The sequence below is a fragment of the Ursus arctos genome, unplaced genomic scaffold (genome assembly GCF_023065955.2).
Source record: "Ursus arctos isolate Adak ecotype North America unplaced genomic scaffold, UrsArc2.0 scaffold_14, whole genome shotgun sequence".
Lineage (NCBI taxonomy): Eukaryota > Metazoa > Chordata > Mammalia > Carnivora > Ursidae > Ursus > Ursus arctos.
This window is the reverse complement of record NW_026622808.1, coordinates 884,804-908,887: the sequence shown is the minus strand read 5'-3', so window position 1 is coordinate 908,887 and position 24,084 is coordinate 884,804. Positions and strand designations below refer to the sequence as shown.

Sequence of the window (24,084 nt, the reverse complement as noted above, 5' to 3'; positions counted from 1 at the left end):
AAACAGTGCTCCAGCTGGCAGGACGTGGGCAGTGGGAATGCGGGGAAGGGGTGTGTGTGTGTGTGTATGTCCCCACACCCACGGTGTGGGGCCCAGAGTGCCCACCGGTGACCAGACAAGCTGACGGGTCCATGGGACTGTGAGCAGTCCCCATTTGCTGGGCCACAGGGCTCGCCTGTTGAAAATATGTCCCCTAACTCGGGCCACCAGGATTCGGTCAGCCTGGGGCAGGGCCTGGTGTAAATTCTCAAGGGCAGAAAAGGGCAATTAGTTAACAAAGAGCTTGGCCTTGGGCGGCTGCAGAAACTCCTCCCTGTGTGCAGGGGTGGCTGCCCCCCCAGAGCGGGCCTCACTCCGGTGGGGCGAGGGCAGAAAGGGCGGGGGTCCTGCTCCCGGTTCGCTCTGTTCAAGTTCGGATGCTTCAAAAACAGGAGGCTGTTACTTTTGTAATGGAGTTATGCCTCCAGAAAATGCCGGAGCTGAGGCAGCCCAAGCTAGCAAGCGTCGGCTGTGCTGGCTTCCAGTGGCAGGGAGGCCCCACGGGCCGCCCAGGGCTGGACAGGTGCATGGCTGTTGGGGGGTGGGGGCATCCGTTGGAGGAATGAATGACAGAGGCGCTTGGGGCTTAACTCGGCTGACTTGGGAGGACATGTGCTATAACCTGGCATCTGTGAGGTGGGGTGACACGCCCAGAAGGTTCTGGGAATTGTGGTTGAGAACCCGGACTGGCCTCAGTACCTGGCGCTTACCAGCTAGAAGGGGCCGGGGGCATGACATCATTGCCAACCCTGACATCTGACCTGGAGTGGGGGAGGGTGGCTCTGATTCCAGGCTGGGTTCCAGCACACTGGATCTCCCGAGGGAGAGCAGGGTTCCAGTCCTTGACCCCGCCGCCCTTGAGCCTCTGCTCATCACGGTGGCCCTCTGGGGACTGCAGGACACCTTCACTCTGGCCCTCTAGCACGGGCCCTCAGGAGGGAGCCAGAAGCCATCGTATTTCAGAGCCCAGCTGACCATACTGTGCCTTCATGGGAGGCAGGGGGAGGGCCCCTTGTCTGGGGATGATGCAGGCCCAGGCCGTGACCAGCCCCTGCTTGCATCCTGGGCTGGTCCCTTTCTGTAGTGAACACCCTGTACCACCGTCCACAGCGGCCCTGTGTGTGGGGCACCGGCTCAGTTCTTTCTCATCTCAGATGGGGAGGGCAGCCTCAGCAGGGTCGAGAGGGATGGGGGGACCCAGCCCAGCTGGCCTGTCACACAACTCCTGCATAAATGACACCAAAAATCAGAGCCGAGTGGTGAGCCCATGGGTGCTCGTCATGTGATGTGTGTCTCTGAAACACCTGGTCAACAGTAGACACAAGGCTTGGGGACAGGTGTGGAGGGGCAGGGAGATCTGAGGGCTGCGCTCTGAGAAACGGGGCACGGTTGTCCCACAGTGGGGGACAGGGCTGTAGGAGGGGAACAGTAGGTGGTTACAAGCTGGGACTGCAGCCCCCTGGGTTCAAGCCCCAGCCCTGCTGTTAGTACCTGTGCGCCCTGGGCAAGTCATTCCCCCTGCCTCAGTTTCTCCACCTGTAGAATACAGAGAGTGATAATTCCCACTCCTCACGGTCGCCAGAAGGAAGGACTTAGTACAGCGCATGGGCACAAATAAACCCTCCCGGGCATCGCCCTGCACAGGGTGTGAGATTCCCTGGGAACCGCTGTCACGGAGGGGCTGGAGGAGATGGCCTCTGAGAGCCCACAGCCCTGTGCAAACAGCTGGGGGCTGCAGGCGGGTGCCCTGACACCGCCCTGAGCACCCAGGCCTGTGCACACGGGGGGCGGCGCCAGCTAACGGCTCCCTGGCTTTCTCCCAAATCGGACAAAGCCAGAGCGGAACACAGCAGGGCCCGGCTTGCTTTTCCCAGCGCTCCAGGCCCTTGAGAGGATCAGCCCCCGCCTGGTTACTGATCAACTCGCTGCCTCCTCTCCGGGCTCCAGCAACTTCCCCACCCCTCCCCCCACCCCCAGTGCTGCAAGCCCGAGGGCCATTTACTATTGCTGTCGTCAGCACGCCCTGCCCCCTGAACTTGCACTTTCTCATCCCGGATCAGAACCAGGACCGCAATCTTCCAGAAGAGGCCCCCGAGACCCGGGGAAGGCGAGACTGCCGAGCCCGGGGATTTCTCACTCACGCTGTGGCTTTGAGGCCCAGCTCCCCCAGCAGCAAAACGGGAATGTTAGCCCAAGAGACTCTCCAGGCACAGAACGCTACGGGGGAGGGAGGAGGGCACGTTGGCCCAGGCCTGAGCAAGGAAGGGCAAGTCTCTGGTCCCTCGGGTGCGGCTCAGGGGAAGGATGGGGACAGCCCCTGCCGGCTTCAGAGCATCCCCGGCTGGGCGAAAGGTCACGCTGAGGCCTGCCGTAGAGCGCGGGGCGGGGGACGGCTCCTGCTGGGTCTCGGCCTGGAGCCCTAAGACCCACGCCCCGCACCTCGCCACACCCCAACCTGGCCGCTCCCCCCACACCCCCAGCAAACTCCGGCCGGGAGAGCGGTGCCCGCGGCCCCCCAGCCGCCGGCGGAGCCTCTGCTGCCCTCTGGCGGCCGGAGCGCGCGGCGGAAACCTCGGCGCTAACACTCGCGGCGGAACAGGCACGCACCTGCGGACGGGAAGGGGGCGGCCGCGGGGGCTCGCTTTCGGGACCGAGGAGAGAAAGGAGGTACGCAAGGCCCCGTGCGCAGTGCCGAGCACTGCTAAGCACCTGCGATCACGCTCCTGCTGTGCCGGGATTGCTATTGTCATTCTCTGGGTAAACTGAGGCCCAAAGGAAGTGACTGTGAGCCTGAGAGTGCGTGTATGCGTGTGTCAGTGTTGCGGGTGGGGTCCTTGCCCCAAGGCACAGAGGGTCAGAGGCACGAGCGGGACTACAACCCCGACACCCTTACGGCCACCCAGCCCCGTGCCGTGGAAAACGGGGTCCGCTCGCCCCTAGGCCCAGCGGGACTCCGGACTCAGTCGCTCCCCGCGCGCGGCAGGCAGAAGCAGCAGCGGCCGGCGGAGGTCGCGGGAGGGGGCGGCGGGGGCCCGCGGGGCGTGACGCACGGAGGCTGGGAGGGCTCGGGGCGGGGCGGCCGCGCAGGCTGCATATAAGGGCGCCCTCCGCGCTCCGGGAATCAGAGCGAGCGACTTTGTGCGAGAGCCGGAGCGGAGCTCAAGCCGGAGAGCAGCCCTAGAGCAGCCGCGGCCGCAGCCCGAGCGAGCACAGCCCCGCGCCAGCCCCGCGCCAGCCCCGGGCCCCCGGCCGCCCTCCACGCGTCTCTCGGCCCCGCGCCCGCCCTGCGGCTCCTCCGCCCAATGAAACTGGCCGCGATGATCAAGAAGATGTGCCCGAGTGACTCGGAGCTGAGTATCCCGGCCAAGAACTGCTACCGCATGGTCATCCTCGGCTCGTCCAAGGTGGGCAAGACGGCCATCGTGTCGCGCTTCCTCACGGGCCGCTTCGAGGACGCCTACACGCCCACCATCGAGGACTTCCACCGCAAGTTCTACTCCATCCGCGGCGAGGTCTACCAGCTCGACATCCTCGACACGTCCGGCAACCACCCGTTCCCCGCCATGCGACGCCTCTCCATCCTCACCGGTGAGCGGGAGGCCCGGCCGGCGGCGGGCGGGGGGAGGGAGCTGCGCCCCCGGGAGGGCGGCGACCCCCGGTCCGAGGGCGCCCGGTGACCCCCGGTGCCGCCGCCGCCGCGCGCCACGGTGCGCGGGGACGGGTCGGGGCGTCCCGCGCGCGGCGGCTGGAGCCCCGACGGCCCCGCTTGAGCTGTCCTCTTGGCCGCCGCCCTCACCGGCTCCTTTAACGCCCCCTCTGTCCCCCCCCGGTAGGAGACGTTTTCATCCTGGTGTTCAGCCTGGACAACCGCGACTCCTTCGAGGAGGTGCAGAGGCTCAAGCAGCAGATCCTGGACACCAAGTCTTGCCTCAAGAACAAAACCAAGGAGAACATGGACGTGCCCCTGGTCATCTGCGGCAACAAGGGTGACCGGGACTTCTACCGCGAGGTGGAGCAGCGCGAGATCGAGCAGCTGGTGGGCGACGACCCCCAGCGCTGCGCCTACTTCGAGATCTCGGCCAAGAAGAACAGCAGCCTGGACCAGATGTTCCGGGCGCTCTTCGCCATGGCCAAGCTGCCCAGCGAGATGAGCCCGGACCTGCACCGCAAGGTGTCGGTGCAGTATTGCGACGCGCTGCCCAAGAAGGCGCTGCGGAGCCGGAAGCTGCTGCGGGCCGGCAGCGGTGGCGGGGACCCCGGCGACGCCTTCGGCATCGTGGCGCCCTTCGCGCGCCGGCCGAGCGTGCACAGCGACCTCATGTACATCCGCGAGAAGGCCAGCGGCGGCAGCCAGGCCAAGGACAAGGAGCGCTGCGTCATCAGCTAGGAGCCCTCCCCCCCAGCCCCCCGCGCCGGCCACAGAACCTGAGGACCTTTTTGTTTCAAAGTCACGTCTGACGTCCGGGCCAGCCCCGGGCCGCGTGCGCGCGCGGACTGGCGTCTTCCCTCCCCGGCCCCGCGCCCGCGCCCGCGCGCACTGGGGAGGCGCAAACCACGAAGGGACGGTCATCTGCTCTGGAAGGAAAGCGAACTGGCTCGGACCGGGACTCCCCCCACCTCCTGTCCCCCATGGGCACCTGCCACCCCCACGAGTTGGGGGCACAGGCCCGGCAGGGGGGGATTTGTCTTGTTTGTGACAAAGACAAGAATGAGGGGGGTGGGGTGTAAGTTAGCCTCCGTTAGGCTTTGGGAAACCTGTCCTGCCCCCTGGAGGGTCAAGACAGGACAAATGGGGCATTAACTTGTCTGTGATTCTGGGTTGCCATGACAGCTAACGACAGCCTCTGCCCTCCCGAGACTAAGGGGGCGGGGGTCAGATCATAGCCAAGTGACTTGTTTACATGTGTGTGAAATTGCACAAAGGAAAACAAAACACACAACTTGCACTTTAATAGTAGCTCTGAAGTCATCATGGACATGAACAAACTCCTACCCAGCCGTTTGTACAGTGTGTGTGAGACAGTCTTTCAAGTTATTGCTATTGTTTTTTTTATAATACCAAATAAAATAATTTAAAACAGAAGGCCACACACTTGCTTTGCTTTTTAGAAATGGCTGGAAGGCCCAAGGGAGAGAAGGGAGGGGGTGGGGTTTTACTTCTGTGGCATTAGACTCACCCTCCCCAGACCGGCAGATGAGCCTGGCATTCTCAAAATAGCTTCAGCCGCCCCCCCAACCCCCGCCCCAAGAAAAGATTCCGAAAAAGCTGCAGATGATTGGACCAAAGCCCTTCTATCTGGGAGCAGTTCCTCAGAGAGCCCGGGCAAGAAAGGGGTCCAGGTCTTTCCTAAAGCTGCATCTTTCCAGCCACGAATGGCCTCTGGGCTGGGCCCAGACTCACTCCAGACTGAGGGCGACAAAAGGCCCCCAACCCTGTGACTCACAGTTCCCTCGAAGGGTCACTACGGTACTGCTCTCACAAGGGGCACAGAGCCTCGAGAGACGAAACTGGCGTGAGGCCCGTGCAGGACCCTCGTCCTCGGACTCCCTTCCAGGGACTGCCACGTGGCTGCCTGGAGACAGTTTGAAATCTCTGTGACTTTACCTCTCCAGTCTCGGGAAGCACTTGCCGCCCTGGGGTAGGTCCGGCACCTTCTCTGCCTGTGTCTCCTCTTCCGCAGGTTAGAGCACCCGTTCCTGACTCGGAACCCAGCACTCTCTGCCACTTGTCCCTGCAAGCTCGGGCCAAGTGACACCTGCCAAGCCTCCGATTCTTCACCCACGAAACAGAGGGCACCCTCTGCATGGGGCTGCTGGGAGGAGTGAGTGCGGCGTTTGAGAAGTGCTTAGCACGAGTGCCCCCACCCGGGAATCCGACTTGCTGGTGGCTGTGAGCGGGTGCTCGGCCGGGAGGGGCGCTCAGTGTCATCTTGGGGGGAATCCCCGCCCTCCCTGGGGGCTGCTCCCACCTCTGGGCCCTGGGGGCCAGGCACAGGTCCGCAGGGTGACCCACCAGGCCAACTGGGTCCTTGGGGACAGAGGTCGCTCCTTAGGGCCGTTACCCTGTTTTTCACTCTGGCTTTGCCATGTGTGTGCGTTTGTGTGTCCGTGTGTGTGTGAGGAGAGGAGGTGCACGGTGGAGGTTCCCACAATTTGTTCTGTTTCCTCTAAGCAAAATGAACATCTTCCTCTCAACTATGCGAGAGAGACATCGAATAATGAATTTCTCAGTACAAAACCCAAGATGTCCTGAGAGCAGAGCACAAGTTCTTTTAATTATACTCTTAAAAAATGTCACAAGTCCAAGGCCTGGAATACAGGGAAGGTTCTGTCTCCCTCTGCCCCAGGACGAGGCCCTGGGCATCTCAGCCTTGCAGAAGGGCCCCGGTGGTCTTGTATCTCTACGTGCTTCACGTTTCATGATGTTGGGTCGGAGCCTTAAAACCGGCCCCCACACGACTCTGAAATGTCAAGGACATACTGATTCAGTTAAGTAACAGTCTCGGGGGGACTGGTGTACCAGGCGGCGGCCCACTTCAGTTCAGAGTCCGCTCTTCTGTCCAAAGCCACTGAAACCGGACACCCCCCTTCACGCGTCCCGAGCCCCCCCCCGCACCAGCCCTCTCCTGACAGGTGGCTGCGGGTCCGCACACATGGAACCCCTGCGAAACACCTTCCAGCAGCCTTGCTGCCAACGAGGTCAGTCGGCGGGCATCTGTTAAGCCCCTGACTCGGTCAGCGCAGGTTATGTGCCCATTTCTAGATCTAAACAATACGCAGTCACTTCTCACCTCACCGCGAAGAGGCGAGGGAGAGAGCTCGGTTTGACAGGCAAGGGAGGAGTACGCAAATCAGAGTCCCGCCTGGAAGACATGAGGGGCGTTCTGCACACTCATGAACCAGACCGGGTCGAACTCACAGCGGGGGCTCGTGGCGCTCCGTCAGAACGGACCCTGAACCGCACTGTCGCACTGGCTGACGGGTGATCAGAACGGTCACCTCGAGCTGCCCCTCTCCGAACGGAGCACATCACGATCGCCTCTGTCCGTGACAAGGCCAGAGGGGCAACTCCTTTTTTAAGCCGGGACAAGGGGGATCTGGACCGCTAAGAGGCAAGGCCTGCTCCCCTGGGAACCGGCGTGAGCCTGCACAGAGACCATGGTGCCCTCCGGGCCCGTGGGAAGCAGTGTGGGGTCCGAAGGGGTCTGGTCATCCTCCAGCATGAAACGGCTGGACGAGCAGACTGAAGGGGGCAGGAGACAAAGGGAGCAAGAGCTGAAAGTAACAAGAACACGTAGGTGGGAGAGAAACTGGAGACAAGGGCCGCCCGCCGGGCTCTGGGTTGACACCCCCAAAGACATGGTTACATTCATTGGCTCAAACATAAAAACGAGACAAAGTGTTTCGGGGGATAGGGGGGCGGAGGGAGGAAGCCACCCTGCCGTCTTTCAAAACAATATTCGTCTTTCAGAACAATATTCGTTCCCCCCCAGTTTTCTTTTACCATTTGAAATCCACGCCATAGGAGTGCAGCCCCAATCAGTCCGGTGAATTCTATGCAAATGTTTCATGACACTGCTGTCAAGAGAACAGTGTGTACCTGGCGCGCACTGAGCATACCCAGGGGTGGGAGCAGAGGGAGGGGGGGGAGGGCAGGAAGCGAAGAGCAGCCGCCTCCTTTCCTCCTGCGCTCTGCCCGAGGAGCCAGAACACACAGCAGATGGCCCCCTCCCCAGAAGCAGGGGCAGCATCCCCTGCCCCTCCCCAGCCTCCAGGAACATTCTTCCTTCCACCAGCAGGCACTCGAGTAATTACGCATTTGGACATATGGATACATCGGCTACGAGGAGGCCCCAACAAAGCCAAGCCTGCGCGCTGCCTCCCCGCACAGTCAATGCCAAGGTCAGCGACAGCAGCAGCTCCGGTTACAGAGTTCGCAGCTGGAGTCCCAAAGAACCACAGGCCGAGGTAGTGGGGGAGGTGGGAGACAGAGAGGCCGTGTGCTCTTCCCTTCTTTCTCGAGCGTTCCGGGAGCCGGCCTGGTCTACTCCTTGGGGATCTCAAACATGCAGAGGCTCTTGTACTTCTGGAGCAGCTCGTTCTTGGTCCTGACTTGCTCCCGCAGGCGCTGCAGCTGCTGCTGCTGCTGCTCGGGACTCAGCTGGATGCCCGGCATGGTGCTGATGACCTTGCGCATCTCCTGGAACTTGGTCTTGAGGGCGTTCAGGTCCTGGTGGATGTCTGGGCTGTCCTTGTCCATACTGCAGGGGGCAGAGGGCAGTCGTTAGCGTTCACGGCTCGGACTGACGCAGCGCCTGGCTTCCCTCCTCTGCACCCCCACAGAACTTGCTCTCTTCCCACCTTACCTTTCGGCAGGCCTTGCTTGCCACGTCCCCTCCCGAGGCCGTGCACCCCCGGGGGACCGCCCGTGCCCAGCCCTGCCACCGCAGCCCCCCTCAGCCTGCCCGCACCACTCGAGGCCAAAACCCCATTAGCTCAGAGGACAGGGGCTGGGTCTGTTTTGTTCGGAACCATACCCCCGGGCCCTGAGCGCCGTGGGCACTCAAGTCGCCTTTGTTGCCAGAAGGGATGCTGGGCAAGTAAGTTCATAAATGTTTGTTGAATGAATGAACACACCATTACCACTGTCAGGTGACGAATGGCAGGCAAAACTGGCCGAAATCTTACATTTCTTCTAATTGGAGACATTTCCAGGCCAATCAGGAAATGTTATCAGCGAGCAAGAGCTAAGTTTAGCTGATGTTTTGATGCTTGAACCTGTTCACGTAAGCACTAATTTCCACAGAGCTAGTTATAAATTTTAAATTAGTTACAAGCCATTGGAAATTTTTCAGCAGGTACGAAGCCTCCCCTACCAGTCCCGTTAATTCCTTGCCTTCAGGTCAGGCTCCTTTTATTCTATTTATTTTTAAAGATTTTTATTTATTTATTTGACAGACAGCGAGAGAGGTAACACGGGGGGGGGGGGGGTGGGAGAGGAAGAAGCAGGCTCCCAGCAGAGCAGGGAGCCCGATGTGGGGCTCGATCCCAGGACCCTGGGATCACTCCCTGAGCCGAAGGCAGACGCTTAACGATTGAACCACCCAGGCGCCCCAGGGCAGGCTCCCTTTAAAGGTAGGATCATTGCCTTCAGCCCACTGTGGGCTATTACTAGCTGCCCCGAGATCCCTGCTCCCCTCGCACTGCCAAATTAAAAACAATAAGAACAAAACCTTCACCTAAGATCAAAGAAACAGCTTGTCAGTTGCTCCTATACATTTTTTGAAAGTTAGCAAGTGGATGAGCTTTTGAAGACAAACAGTCGGGACTAAAACTAAAAGCCAATTCAGTAGGCTGCTCTAAAAGTCACCCATTGAGGCGTGGCGGCAAGGCGCGGGGGGGGGGGGCTGTCAATGATCATTTATTTTTTTTAATAAACGTCCATTCCTGATGGGAAATTTCAACCCAGATGGTGCTAATTCGTGTTTATTATTCATCATTTCTCTGCCTACACAGACAGACTATCCATCTTCCTTGGCAATCCATTGGTTACGCTCACACCTGGCAAATGAGGTGCGCCCTGTTCCCTATTTATCAATAGCGCTAACTCAGAGGCAAGATCTCGGGAATCACTCATTCTAGGAAATGTTCACCAGGCAAGCATTTCTTATTGTCATTTGATGCCCTCACTTTAAATACCCAATTAATGGTATACTTTATCCCAGTTTCTAGAGAGGAGTAATTGGTACTTAGGAGAATTGTAAATTGTTTAGAAGGAAGCAAATAGGGGGCATCTTTTATTTTAACGATTGTAGATCTCAGCTCAAATCTACAACCCTGGATAGAAACCATCTGGATTTCTGAAATCATTATACTTGGATGGCATATGTGTTAACACATTGTACGAATAGAAGTCCCAAGGGAGTTTTGAAATTAAAATCTAGTTTTAAGAACGCTGATTCACATCACCAATCTGAAAGGACACAGTAAAAGCAAACAAATGAAAATACATGAAATAAGAATTTGGAAGGAAGCGATGATCATCGAGTTCTGGAAACGAACATGACCTGGCCCCAAAGAAGACTGAATTCTGAAAGAGAAAGTGGGCTGTGCTTAGGGTGCTCACTTCTGAAAACCCCCGGAGCTCAAGGGTTGTCCATTCTTCCCCCGGTGACCTTTTGGTAAAAGAGCCACATAAAAGCTGGCCCGGAGGGAAGCTACGGGGAAAGGGGGCCACGGAGCCCACAGCAAGGCCCCCGTGCAAGCCTCTCAGCCTGCCCTAGTTGAAGGTGAATAACGTGGGACTCCTGGAGCGAGGAAAACACTCTATTCAGGAACTGGCGCGAGCCAAGCAGGAGCCTGCTAGGCCGGGATGAGTGTGAAATACTCAAGCCAAAAGGAACGAGCCAGGCCCAGATACTGCGTGAATAAAAGAAGAAAGCTCCAAACGGGGTTGCCTTTGTGTTCAACGTTAGTCATCAGCCAACTTAAGAAGAAGAAGGAGAAAAAAAGGAGACTAGGCCAAGGTCGAGAGGTACGAAAATCGTACAAACAAGTTAGGGCCCTTTGGTCCCGCTTATAGTAGTTTCTAAAAAATGGACAAAAATACTACTGGTCTGGCTTGACAGGCCACTTCTTCTGTCTTCTGTGCACATCCTGGTGACACTCAGCATTCCGTGGACACAGGCATTCAGTATTCGTGTCACCAGACCCGGGGCAAACACCACAGGCTTATTAGGCCGGCGGGCCTAAGAGAGATGCCTTGCGCAGGTGCTAAGGGACAGCTTCATTTTTTCCTACAGGCGCCTCGGGACTTAAAGGTGCCTCAACTGGGCAAGTGTGTCCACTGGTAACTTAGAAGCAAAAGGAACCTGCCAGGTTCCTGAAGCCAGCCTCCTCCCACACTTGAGACCATGCAGGAGCAGGACTCTGTTTTGCATTTTTTCCTCCTCAGAATTTCTGTGACCCTCCATCCCACGCCCCTACTGTCCTAGCTGCCCCATGCTGGGACCAGTCCTTCCCCCCCTTCCTTCCACGCTAACTTCAGTGGCCGGCATCTTTCTAAAATAGTGGTGAGGGTGGGGGTTGTTGTTTCTGCTGTGACCGTAATAGGTGCTTGAGGGAAAAACATTTAAAAATAACAGACACCAAGGCTTAGAAAAGGAAGGTCTCTCTAATCCGTGTCCCAGAGAAACCTCTATGAACATGTGGTATATATTGCTTCAGACCGCTTCGAAATACAAGGTTACAAACACACATGTACTTTTTTGTTCTTTGCTTTAACAAAAATGTGAACGTTCTTGTTTTTTCCACTTCGGTTGCACCTTGGATGTCTTTCCATGTGAACACACGTACAGTGATACAGCTAAATTATTTGGCTATTGATGGGTATTTGGAGGTCTGCAACTTCCCACCTGTAATCGCAATGGCAACGGACATTTTGTACCTATACCCGTAAGTACTTGTGCAAGCACTTCGGTAAGAGATTTCTCAGAAGTGAATTTCCAGGTTGAAGGTTAGGTACATTCAAATTTTTGACGGACTGCCAAAATGCCCTCCAAGAAACCTGTACCGCAGCCGCGGACCCGCTTTTCCCTTGCGCCCTCGACTGCACTGGCCGCTACGGCGGCTGTTAGAGAGCTAGCAGCCGTGTGCATTTCTCCGCGGGTCCCACCAGCATCTGAGCCGTCCTCCGGAGGGGGGCTTTGAGCCTCTGACCCTTGCTTTTATCCACTCACAGGGTTACAGGTGAAAAATACTCCTTTTAGGGAGGGGCAACAGAAGGTTCTTCTGCTATACTACAGAACAGCCCAGAACGTGTTCGTCCACTTCTACCTCTTCAGAGGCCAGCAGTGCCCCAGCCTGCCCTCCTTCCTGAATTTCAGGACCCTCGTGCCAATAGTTCGCGCAGATCTTCTCCCTGGAGTCTGGGGAGGGCTGCCGACGTCAAAGCACGCTGACTGCCGCCTCAGCACGCCGCGGTCCGACGGAGGGCCTCCCGTCCGCATGACCGAGCCGAGCTGGAACGCCGCGCCCCGCTGCCTGGTGCCCGATGTGCACCCAGTCGCTGGTCCTGCTTGCTCCTCCTCCCTGCCCCTGCCTCCTCCTCCCACCGGCCCCGATTTCCAGAGCCGGGGCCTCTCCTCCTCCTGACACCCTCTGCCCCAGCTACCTTTACAAAACCCGAGTCTGAGCTCCCAAACTCCTGGACAACACCTGCCAGGCCACTTCGCACTGGAAGGGGGCCCCTCAGGGCCAGCCGCCAGCAGCCTACGCCCCTTCCGGGCGCAACTTCCCACTCTTGCCCAGACTCAGCACCAATGCCGCACTGTGGCACTTCTCACGCTGCACTATGTGACCGCTGACCCGTGTGCCCGCTTTCGTGGAGCCCGGGTTCCGGCAGGTGCTCCATGAGTTCTGCCGAATGAACAGAGATGAAATGGCAGAGGAGGGAACAGGCTTGTAAGTGGGCCCAGAAATAATGCTTCTGAACAGTCTATAAATACTCCCTATCTGGGCACTTGTCCTTTTCCCTGGGATTCGGCTGAAGGAGAAGCCAAGGGCAGAGAGGGGTACAGTCAGATGAGGGCAGACAAGCCCCACGGAGCTGGGGGAGGGTGGGGTGGGGGCGGCCGCCTGCTCCGCCCGCGGCAGGCCTCAGCTGGCAGGGAGAGCTGCTCAGATGAAAATAGATCTTGTGTGGGAAGAAGCAGGTCAGTAACACTCTGTTTCCACGAAAGTGGTCTTGCCTGTGCTCTCAGGTCTTACTGACCTGCCTGGACAACGAAGGGACTTGCTGTCAGTGATATGGCCCCGGCTTGAGAGGTAAAGGACACCGCCGTGTACTCTTCGCTCGGACTGCCTCTGCAGTGTCACACGTGGCTCCCCTTACCTACCTAGCAACCTAGAACATTTTAAAGAACTAAAAAATTTAACCAAAAAACCCCACAAAAACAAAAAAAACCCAAAACCAAGAAAACATTTAATTACCCCTGTTGACAGAATACGTCTACTGAGTGAGCCACGACCGGCAGGCCAGGCAGTGACAACTGCCACTCAGAATGCCTAGGCCGGGACACTTAGTTCCAGACCCAGACTGGATGTGGCAGGTTTGAGGGGGGAAAAAATTGAACTCGCTCTGGTCTAACAGGCCTCATTTCTTACCTCCTTTGTTCTACACGTATTTCTCTAATGTGATTTCTATACATAACAGGAGAGGTCTCCAAGAGTTGGGAGCTCTAACATTTCTTACAGGCATAAAAATGACCTCCCCCCCCTTGTCCTCATTCTTTAAAATAATACAAATGTGTTGTTTGGATCATTCATTCAACTAAGGGACAGACAGTGGGAGAGGAGTTCGGGAGCTTCTCTCCAGCGCCAGGCAGGGAGCACCCCAGCCACGACAGCAAGAACCAGGAGCTCTCCTGGCGCGGGACGGGCCTCTGAGCAGGTCCTCAAGCGTACGTGGCATTTCCCTGGCCAAGATGGGGTGTGGGGTGCATGCGCTGTGGAGGACTCCACGCACCCAAAGGGCACTGGCACCCGAATGACTTGCTGTGGGTTTTCTGTGGCGTGGTCCGGGCAGGCCTTTGAAGATGGTCTGCACAGACCCCTGAGTGGAGGGCTACCAGTGGGGAAGCACAGTATGGGAAGAGTAGGGAGCCCTGTAGATCTCCAAGCAGAGAAGAGTGCAAACGCAAACATGCACAGGACGGATGAGAGAGATGAGAGGATAAAGGCAAAGAAACTATTTAAGAAGTGACTGTAAGATCCCGGAAGGAGGTTAGAAGACCTGACCATGAGTGTTCCCGACAGGCTTGGAAGTAAAGGGGCAGATGAAAGCCCAAATGTTGCACTAGGCCAATCTCAATATCTCTCAGCCAGGCTACAGAAAACAGGCTGGGACAGGTCAAGGTGCTCCAGGTAAATGTCGCCAAGAAAGAAGGAAGAGGGGAGACCAGCACGGACAGACCGTGAACTGTGCCAGGAAGATTTCACACTTTGGTGCTGGAGAAGAACAGAATGTCCAGAAGTAGATGAGCGAACATATGGGGGGTCCGTGTGTATGAACGCGGTGGCTCTGGCAGAGAAAGCAGTAAGTATTCAGCAAGAGCAGCGGGATGATATGGCTCACAGAGGAAAAGTGGGGGTGCCCCCTTCCTTCTTCCATCAAAATACATTCCAGAAGCATCACAGAACTGAAAGTGAACGGGGCACCTGGGTGGCTCAGTTAAGCAACGGACTCCCGATTTCAGCTCAGGTCATTGTCTAAGGGTCCTGGGATCAAGCCCCGCGTCAGGCACCACACTCAGTGTGGAGCCTGCTTGAGATTCTCTCTCTCCCTCTGTCCCTCCCCCTTCACGTGCCCTCTCTCAAATAAATAAATTAAAAAAGAAAAAAGAATTGAAAGTGAAAAATGAAACTATAAAAGTCCTCGGAAAAAGAGACTGATATTTGTCATTTTATTAGAGTGGGAAGGCCTTGCTAACTAGGGCCCCAATCCAGAAGCCATAAAGGAAGAGTGTTAACAAATCCGCCTGCATAAAATGATATGCTTCCGAATGACAAAAGCAAACAAAAGAGCCCAGGAGCAAAGTCACAAGAAAAGGCACAACTTGGGGGAAATATTTCTAATACACTAGCCTGGCAGAGGCATACTTTCCCTACTGCACGAGGAGTTCATTAGTAGAGGGAGGACCTTATAGAAAATGGCCAGTTTACAGGGGAAAAAAGCAAACGACCCAAGAAGACACATATGAAAAGCTGCTTCATCTGATGAAACGAGACACACAGCAAGACAACACACCACTTCTGACCTATCAGATTCGCCTCAGATACAAAGTTGAAAGGTGACGGCGGGGGTGGGGGGAAAGAGACACACAGAACACTGCTGGTAAAGCGTACGCGGGTGCATTCATACCGACTTGCTAGCAGTGGATCGAAACTTTAAATTCATACATCCCTTTGCTAGAAATTTACCGAGTTTACAAGAGGCCGTTTACAAACAGGGTCACTGCAGCGCGGACTGCAGCGGCAAACTGCCAGAAACACTGCAGTGTCCTTGAGCCGGGAGGTGTTGAAAGAAATGATGGCATAATCTTGAAGTGCAGTATGACGCAGTTTGGGGACCAGGGAGGGAGCGGGGGGGGGGGGGGGCGGGCAGGGAGAGGCTCACTTGCCATTTTGGATCTTCGGGGGCACTTGGAATACATCGACGACTGAAAGCTTTCATTTTATTTATGTACTTTTTTACAGCTGCAATTTTTATTTTTTTTTTTAAAGATTTTATTTATTTATTTATTTGAGAAAGCACAAGCAGGGGGAGTGGCAGAGGCAGAGGGAGAAGCAGGCTCCCCGCTAAGCAGGAAGCCCTAAGACATGGGGCTCGATCCCAGGACCCTGGGATCATGACCTGAGCCGAAGGCAGACACTTCACCGACTAAGCCAGCCAGGCGCCCCAGCAATTTTTAAAAAATATTTTCTGGATGGCAGATTTCTGGGCCATTTTGGGTTAATGGAAGCAGTCCAGGCCACAGGATTGTGTTCGGGAGAAAGCTGAAGCGAGGCAGCACTCTACCTTCAGCGACAGCTATGAACATGAAAAAGGCCTGTCCCCTCCCCTCCAGCAATTCCACCGCTGAGGACTCGCCGCATCATAACCGTACTCAGACGCAAGGGTGCTCACCCCAGCGCAGCTGGTGACGGCAAACATTAGAACAGCATGGAAACGTCCACAAACAGAAGCCCGGTTATGTAACTGACGGTGGGGGCCACCTAACTGAGGAAGACCTTCGTGTGTGAGCATGGAAAGGTGTCCAAAACAGACTCATGAGAGGAAAACACGCAAAGTACAGTATGATCTCTAATTCTATCGAATTCTTAGACGATATGCATACTTAGCTCCTGGAAGGGTACTTGAAACACTAACAGCAGTTAGGATTGGTGAGGGAACTTCACTTCACAGGACGCTGAATTTGCAACTGTTACTTTTTTAAGTATAAATTTTCTACGAACCTCATGAGGCAGCGGCGTGAATTCTTTGAGAACAAGAAAGGCTAACCTTACTTCAGCTTCTTTCTTATTCATCCCCTGGGCAAGGAGTAAACAGATAATAAAAGGGCTCCTGGGGAAGCTACAGGAGAGGGAGAGATCAAGGGCCTGCATGAGCCAGCAGGTCCGGGCCCTCACTCCCTCGGGCCAGGCCGGCCTGCCGGGACAGCCTCCACAGCCTCCGCACTGGCTCCCCGCCTGTGGGGCACAGATGCCACCTCCGTATCGAGCACCAATCTGACCGAGGCCCAGTGGCTGGAAGGTCTCACTAGCTCCCCACTCCTCAGAGGACAAAATCTCCCTCCCCGCGGGGGATGTGCTGTCCTCTGTATGCTGGCTCTCGCCCTCTTGCCAGTTCTGCCTGCCTGCCTTGCATTTATGCCCCAGCCCCACCAAACTGCGAGCTGGCCGCACGAGTCTGAGGCTGTTTCCTGGCATCACATCCTTGCCCGTGCTCTTCCTACACCACCCCTCCTACCTGCCATAATTTAAGACTCCGCATTGGCATCAACCCTTAACAAGCCTTCTGACTCCTCCAGGCTTCCCTGGGCCCCCTCTCTCGTCGCCATTCCTACCAGTCTGTCTCCTTCCCTCATTAGCCTATAAACCCAAATACATACCTACACATATTTGAAAATCACATCCTAGCTTTTTTTCCACGGTGCTAGCATCTTTCCTTCTCTCCGCGACAGTTTCCTCCAAGTGGAGTCTTGCTCTCCTGTTTTGTCCTGTCTCTTGCTAGGGTTTTTCTTCACATGCTTAGTGACCATGGCTGCCCAGTCATATAGTTAAGAGTAAAATACTATTTAGGTCACGTGCATAGTTCACTGCTTTCACCAGACTAAATGAAAGAAGAAAAAGATGTGATCCTATATTGATTATTCTGACCCGGATCAGACGTGGAGCAGGAAGCTGAATGCCAACAGAAAATACAAATACTTTGTATTCTGTTAGTAAAAAGCAGGGTATAAATAAATAATGGAGAATATTGAAAAAAACCAGTAAAACACTAAAAGGCTTAGTGAAAACCTTTTTAAAAAGATTTTATTATTTGAGAGCGAGAGAGAGAGCGGAGGAGGGGCAGAGGGAGGGGGAGAGAGAATCCCAAGCAGACTCTGCACTCGCAGAGTGCCGGACCTCATGACCCTCAGATCGTGACCTGAGCTGAAACCAAGAGTCGGATGCTTAACTGACTGAGCCACCCAGGTGCCCCCACTCAGTGGAACCTCTTAGTGATGCTTCTTTATTTTCTTAGAATAAACTAAGTCCTTTCTTGGGGAGCCCCCAATGTCTTCTCTTTTGGGCTCATCAGACACCCTAGAAAAGGTATCTCTGTCTCTTTGGCTGCCAGTCTAGAAGCCAGGCTGGGGAAGAAGGCTAGGGTTGGGTATTCAGTATTCAGTTTGTGAAGTTTCTCTTAATCCCTCTTTTCAGTATGGCTCCCTTTCTCCAACTCCTGCCATGTGCCTGCTGTTCCCCAGTCCAGAGACATTCTGGCTTACCTTTAAAAATAAACCTTGGGAGAGAGTAATCCGTTAATTGCCAAGATGGAAGAAGGATACTCACCCATCTGCTTGGAGTGGGGAAGAGGACTATGGGATCTGATTCTTAAACAGACTTTGAGTAATCCTCCTGTTCTAGTCCCACTTCACCTCTATTTCCAGAAGTCCCTGGCACTGTCAATTCCTGAGATTTGGGGGGAAGCCATGGTTAAAGGCAGCTGCTTCTGGATGCTTCTTGGGGCTAAGAGATGGATTAGCCTTTGCTCATCTGCTTTGTGACAATTCTCTCCTCTCCTGTTCTTTCCGGTTTTATGCTTTAAAAAAACACTCTTCACTGTCCTTTCTGAGGGTACAGAAATAAACACATGCGATTAACCCACCATCTTTCACAGAAGGCTGCTCCTGAGTATACCTCACAGCAATCTCATGATTTACGTACTGTTATCCCATTTCACAAGAGCAAAGAAACTCAGGGAAACTAAGTCATTTGACCAAGATCACCTAGCCCATACACTATAAAGCTGTAATTTGAACCCACTGTTTGAGGTCCACTGTTACTATTCACGTATTAGAGATAAGAAATCAAGGCCTAGAAAGGTTATGTATTTACTAAGATTACAACGCAAGCAAGTATCAGTATGTGGATTTGAATCCAAAACTACATGACTTCAAAACACATGTTCTTTCTAGCGTAGCTTACTGCTCCCTGTTTAAGGCCAGCCCAACCCAACGGTTCTACTGGGATGCGCGCATATACTCTCAGGGGTCCCGGAGCTGTCTCTAGAGACTGTATACATTTTATGTTTTCACTTTTCTGTATTTTTCTTAAAACCAGTATATTTGCGGGGCACCTGGGTGGCTCGGTTGGTGAAGGCGCTGCCTTCGGTTCAGGTCATGATCTCAGGGTCCCGGGATAGAGTCCCGCACTGGGCTCCTTGCTCGGGGGGGGGGGGAGCCTGCTTCTCCCTCTGCCTGCTGTTTCCCCCTGCTTGTGCGCTCTGCAAATAAATAAATAAAAAAAGCTTAAAAAACCCTAACCCAGTATATTTGGGTTAATTTGGATAACCCACTTACAATCCAGCACTGTCGTGGGGTTTGGGGGTCTGCATTTGTGTTTGTCTGCCATCTCACTGCTGCCTAGAAGCGTTACTTGATGACCACAGGCTCATGAGAACAGAACAGAGTCGGCCTTACCCTATAAACAGTATGTTCGCGTCAAGGCAGCATCTAATGCGAGAACAAAGGCTTTGCAGTTGTTTAAAAAGTGGTGGAAGCATGAGGTCATCCCACAGCAAGTGAATCTAGTCTGGCTAAACCCAAAGAAGCTGGGCCATCAACAAACAAGACTTTCATGTTGTGGGTCGCAAGTTCATTTCAGCAAAACACCCAAGAGCACATTAGTGCTCCCCTGAATGTTACCGTAAGAGTGAGTTTAATTTACCTTGCTTTGGTTTTTAATGGTTGAATAAGTTACGAGCCTAGTTTACCCCTGTTTCATGTGGATATAAGTAACGTAACAGCAAAAATAATTAAGGCAAACATGGGGATCCAGGAGACTTTTGGTTGCACTATTTTTTTTCTTTTACAGGGTCAGTTTGAAAACTCAGGCTAACCTGATGACTGGCCAAAAGAATGACAAATCGGGCACCTGGGTGGCTCGGTCTATTCAGAGTGTGGGGCTCCTGATTTCCGCTGGGGTGGGGATCTCAGGATCATGGGATCCAGCCCCGCCAGGGGCTCTATGCTCAGCAAGGAGTCTGCTTGAGATTCTCTCGCCCTCTGCCCCCCTTTTGGCCCTTTTACTGTGTACATCCCACAGCACTTAGCAGTGTGCCACTCAAGGGAGATGATCCATATCTGTGGGATCTGTTGAAAAGACAGAATCCAAGTGTTACTCCTCTATTACAGGTGAGAAAACTGAGGCTCAGAGACGCTTGGCTCGCTCCAGATCACTAAGAGGCAAACTTGAGGAGTCTGACTGCAGAGCCTGTGCGTTCGGTCTCTACTCTGCCTTCATTTTTTAAGAATATCGCCTGGCCATCGTGAGGTCTGGCAACTCTCTCAGGGCTCAAACGTTTGCTGGACTCACGGTGCGATTAGGGGTGGTCTTGGGAAAGGTCTCCTCCCCCTGGGTCTGTTTCCCCATCGGTAAAATGGGGGTGTAGCCGACAGCACCTAGGCCTTTGCAGCTCTGAACATGAGACGAGAAGCGGGAGGGCGTGTCGTGGCCGGTCCTCTCTTGGGCTCTTACCATTTGATGATGTTGTGAACCAAAGGTAAAAAGGAGTAATTCTCCTCCTCCTTCACGCCGGCGGGTGACTGAGGCCTCGGCGCCGGCGACTGATGAGGCTGAGGCGCGGCGACCGGAGGCGGCGGCTGCGAAGGCGGCAGCGGCTTCGTCTCGGGCAGCGGCGGCTCGGCCGGCGGCGGTAACGCATCCTCGGCCTGTCGCCCGGCGGCCACCCCGGCGGAGGCCATGGCGCTCGGGACCGCGCCGGTCAGTCACCGGGACCCCACCGGTCAGTTTCTCAAAAGCGTCGCGGTCCCTGCACGTCACCACCGCGCGCCCGCGGGGGGCGGGCCCTGGAGAAAGGTTGTGCGCGTGCGTACTAAGATATGGGGCAGGGCAACGGGGCGGGGCAACGCGCAGGGGGCGTGGTTGCTGTAACTAGGCAACGGGCGATTGACGGATTTGGTTCTAAATCCAGGCAACTAGATTATTAAATAGTCAGAAATAGATTTATTTCAGAAATAACATCTTATTCTTAGTCACACGACGAAGAGGGTTTAAAAGCCACTAATACAGGAAGGCTGAGATACAGAAGGCTCTGCACGGCCCCGCCCTCGGCGAAGGCCTCCCAAAGAACCACCTTGAACCACAGGCAGAGTGAACAACTTACCCAGTACCTGTTATGTGTAAAGCCCTGGGCTTTACGGGCATTAAGAATCCAGAGATGGAGGGCCTACAGCTCCTCCACCACGCAGGACGCTTCCAGGAGGACAGGCAGCAAACTCTGACCCAGCCCCAGCGTGAGACTGTGTTAGCCCAAAGCGTTCAGAGACAAAGAAATTGAGTCTCCAAAAGCCCCGCATGGCTAGATAGGGAGGAACAAATTATTCAACAGTTTTTTAAAAAGGTTTTATTTATTTATTTGACAGAGAAAGACAGTAAGAGAGGGAACACAAGCAGGGGGAGTGGGAGTGGGAGAAGGAGAAGAAGAATGAATATATCCTACAGGAAAGTCATCAGCAGGTACTCTCCCTACCTGCCCGCCAGTTCCTTGATCACCTAGGTCTCAGTTTTCCTAACCGTAAGTCCTTAGTCCACGGTCATGGCAGAGCCGAAACTGCTTTCTAATTTCAGGTACATGGCTGACCTCCAAAGGTCTGGTTTGCCTCTAGGATCCTAGGCCCCAAACCTGGCGGTTTTGTAATTATATTTCTCAAAACAAGTGTGATATGGGAGGTGTATAATAGATTTCTGGGCAATGTGACACCCATCCCAAGCTTAGCTAGTGAGCGGGAGAGGACATGAGCAAGGAAAGCCCCAACCTTCCAAAGTCTACAATCAAGGGTCTTGAGAAGAGGCAAGGAAGCCCATATTCAGGTAGCAAGATGAGCCGGAGAACTTAAGTGCAAGGTGGTTGATCCCAAGGAAAGCATCGATGCTACTATTTTCAGATGCATCAGGAAAGGCATATGGAGGCAGACCCTAGGAAAGCCAGACTGTAGAAGGAAGTAGGAAGTTGGAGACTCTTCTGGTAGTGATGGGCCCTAGCACAGCTTTCTTCAGCCAGAACTGCCCAGAGCAGCCCCCCCCCCCCCCGCCCCGGGCGAGAGCAAGGGGGAGGAGAGTCTGCAGGGTTTTTGTCTTGCTAACCATGGACCTCTCCACTTCAGGGAAGAGTTTTAAGAGTCCTGGTAGAGAGCCCAGGTAGAGAGCCTGTTGCAGTCGGACCAGGTATGCTTGAAGAGGCTATCCCCTTGGAGCCGTCTGGGGGAAATATTAATGGTGCATTAATGAATAGTAATTACCACAACCGCCGTGGAATAAAAGTAGGTACAAGGAAGAGTCACAATCGTTATCACATTTAACCCACAAAAAGAACTCTAGAGGGCAGATGCTGGTATCTTCATTCCTTGGATGAGGAAACCGAGGCTTATGATGGTTAAGGTACTGGCCCCAGGGTCACACAGCTTGCCTGACACCAAATCCATGGTCTTGACCAACACCTAGGAGACCTCAGGTCTCTGCTGGGTCTGTAACTTTATGATTCAAAATATGAAACTGAGGTTTTTATTCAGAATTCGAAAAGCAATCATCAATAATATCCCCATGGCAATTGCCCATCATCTTTTCCCTCCCGGTGTGTTTTATAACTTAATTACGAGCCTCGGTTTTATCTTTGGCAGAAGAATGAGGACATCTCTTTCTAAAAAATGAAAAAGCACTTCAGGTATAAATAGCTGTGGCTTAAGAAAACAAATCGAAAGCGGAGGAAGCGTGAACAAGTAGGTGCATTGACAGTTGGCCCTAAAAATAGTTAATACACTTAGTGGCACAGAGTAAAGCTGACTTCATAACATTGCAGACAGATGCCAGAAAAATCTGCCGTGCTGGCTTCATTAAAGCTGAAATTGCCCCAACAAACGTGGGTCTGGTCATAACTGCTCTGTTCAGAGTTAAAAAAAAAAAGACAGAAACTGCACTAATAGGTAAGGACTGTATTTTGTGAGAGACGTCACCAAGCTAAGCCCCCAGGTCATTGCTTTCTTGGGCAGATTGACGCTGTTTCTCGAAGAGCCTTTCCAGTCACATTGGGAGTTTACAAGTTCAGCCAGTCTGCCTGCCTCCGGGCCCAGCTCGACCTCCCTTTGTGCGGCCATGCAGCCTCCCAGAGTCCTGAACGGTTATGCTATTTTCAATTTTCTAGTAGCCACGTTAAAAAAGGAAAGAAACAGGTGAAATGAATTGCAGTCATACATTTTATTTCACTCCGTATCTCCAGAATATTAACGGTTCAACATGTGATCAATATTAAAAAGTATTAAATTATTATTAAAGAGGCATTTTACTGTTTTTCATACTGTCTTTGAAATCTACTATGCACTTTACCCTGAGAGCACTTCTCAGTTTGAATGGCCACTTGTCAAGTGCTCCTGGCCGTATGTGGCTACAGAACTGGGCTGTGTGGTCCAGGAGGTCAATACATATCAACATAGACGGCTCGTAATCATAATGGTGAAAGGAAATAGAATATAGTACTCTTTATAGATGTTTGAAATGTGAAAACGAACACTATGTATTTTTTTTAAAGATTTTATTTATTTATTTGACAGAGAGAGAGACAGCCAGCGAGAGAGGGAACACAAGCAGGGGGAGTGGGAGAGGAAGAAGCAGGCTCCCGGCAGAGCAGGGAGCCCGATGCGGGGCTCGATCCCAAGACCCCAGGATCATGACCTGACCCGGAGGCAGATGCTTAACTGACTGAGCCACCCAGGTGCCCCTGTAAAAGTGTTTTAAAAGGAGCTAGAGACTATACCCCATGTTCATGGAATGGGGATAGGCATGTAACAGCAACTTTCTGTGTAATGTTTTATTTCCTTTATATATTATAAGAGGACTTGAGGCAAATAGGAAAAGTATGAACAGTTTGCTAAAAATGGGAGCGGGCACGTGGGAATGTGGTTCATTAGAAACCCGGCTCTGCTTCTTTCTGGCTGTGTGAACTTGGACAAGCCATCTCACCTTCCCGTGCCTCAGTTTCCTTATCTGCAAAATGGAATCATAACAGCACCTACTTGATAGGCATACGGGAATGAATGTATGTAAAGAGCTGTTGGAAGAGGCACTTAGTAAGTACTATCAAGTTTTAGCTACTACTGCTACTGTTTTTTTAATTTTTCAAGAAAACCCCTCATCATTATTTCTTATAATAATCACCACAAACTGTTCCCACAAGTAGAAATACAAAAACCGGCTGCATCCAAGAAGGGCACTTTGAGGTGCTCTAAGTGGGCCTACGCCACAAATACCTATGACTGTGCTTGTGATACATCCCTTCTATGTGAAGTCCAAAAATAGTCCTTCCTCTGTCAGACAGACATCATGGGGATTATTTAACCCATCATGCCATTGGCTGATTGAAGGCTTTTTCATCAAAGCTATATTCTTACATATGATTCATCCTATTCTCTCATTGCCTGGAACCTCGGGCAGTTTGCAAAACTACATGATACTTTGATTTTGCGAGTTAAAACACACACACACACACACACACACACACACACACCACAAAACAAAACAGGCAGCAATCATGGCTCAAGCCAAACGTGGTATAGCACGGAGCAAGCGGGAAAAGGCTCCCTGAAGCCACAGTTCGCTGCTTAAACGGCAGGACAAAAGCCTTTCCTCCAGTCCATCCTGCAGATGGTCTTTCTTCTCTCTCTGAACAGAATTTGATTCTTTTCTTTGTATTCCTTCCAATCATCC

General features: G+C 53.6%; 2 protein-coding genes across 3 annotated transcripts; one reads left to right on the top strand and one right to left on the bottom strand.

Annotated features, from left to right (window-relative positions):
• Positions 1 to 3,168: 3,168 nt before the first annotated feature.
• On the top strand, positions 3,169 to 5,127 carry RASD1 (ras related dexamethasone induced 1). Of its 2 annotated transcripts, none has more exons than XM_026521172.4 (2): positions 3,169 to 3,627; positions 3,873 to 5,127. In XM_026521172.4, the coding sequence occupies exons 1-2, from the start codon at positions 3,342 to 3,344 to the stop codon at positions 4,424 to 4,426; spliced, it is 840 nt and encodes a 279-aa protein (XP_026376957.2). In that variant the 5' UTR covers positions 3,169 to 3,341; the 3' UTR covers positions 4,427 to 5,127. The 2 variants fall into 2 exon arrangements, with proteins under 2 accessions (XP_026376957.2, XP_026376958.2); XM_026521173.4 differs by having other exon boundaries at positions 3,175 to 3,627; positions 3,947 to 4,029.
• Positions 5,128 to 6,286: 1,159 nt separating this feature from the next.
• MED9 (mediator complex subunit 9) lies at positions 6,287 to 20,166 on the bottom strand. Its single transcript, XM_026521174.4, has 2 exons — positions 19,843 to 20,166; positions 6,287 to 8,300 (listed from the first exon to the last, which is right to left on the bottom strand). Exons 1-2 carry the CDS (start codon positions 20,067 to 20,069, stop codon positions 8,084 to 8,086), a joined length of 444 nt encoding a protein of 147 aa, XP_026376959.2. The 5' UTR covers positions 20,070 to 20,166; the 3' UTR covers positions 6,287 to 8,083.
• Between the last annotated feature and the right edge of the window lie 3,918 nt (positions 20,167 to 24,084).

Excerpts from the sequence above, each read along its gene's own strand:
- RASD1 (XM_026521172.4), top strand. The coding sequence starts at position 3,342 with ATGAAACTGGCCGCGATGATCAAGAAGATGTGCCCGAGTGACTCGGAG. Across the intron at positions 3,628-3,872 it reads ACGCCTCTCCATCCTCACCG|GAGACGTTTTCATCCTGGTG; the intron begins GTGAGCGGGAGG and ends CCCCCCCGGTAG.
- MED9 (XM_026521174.4), bottom strand. The coding sequence starts at position 20,069 with ATGGCCTCCGCCGGGGTGGCCGCCGGGCGACAGGCCGAGGATGCGTTA. Across the intron at positions 8,301-19,842 it reads GTTCACAACATCATCAAATG|TATGGACAAGGACAGCCCAG; the intron begins GTAAGAGCCCAA and ends TGCCCCCTGCAG.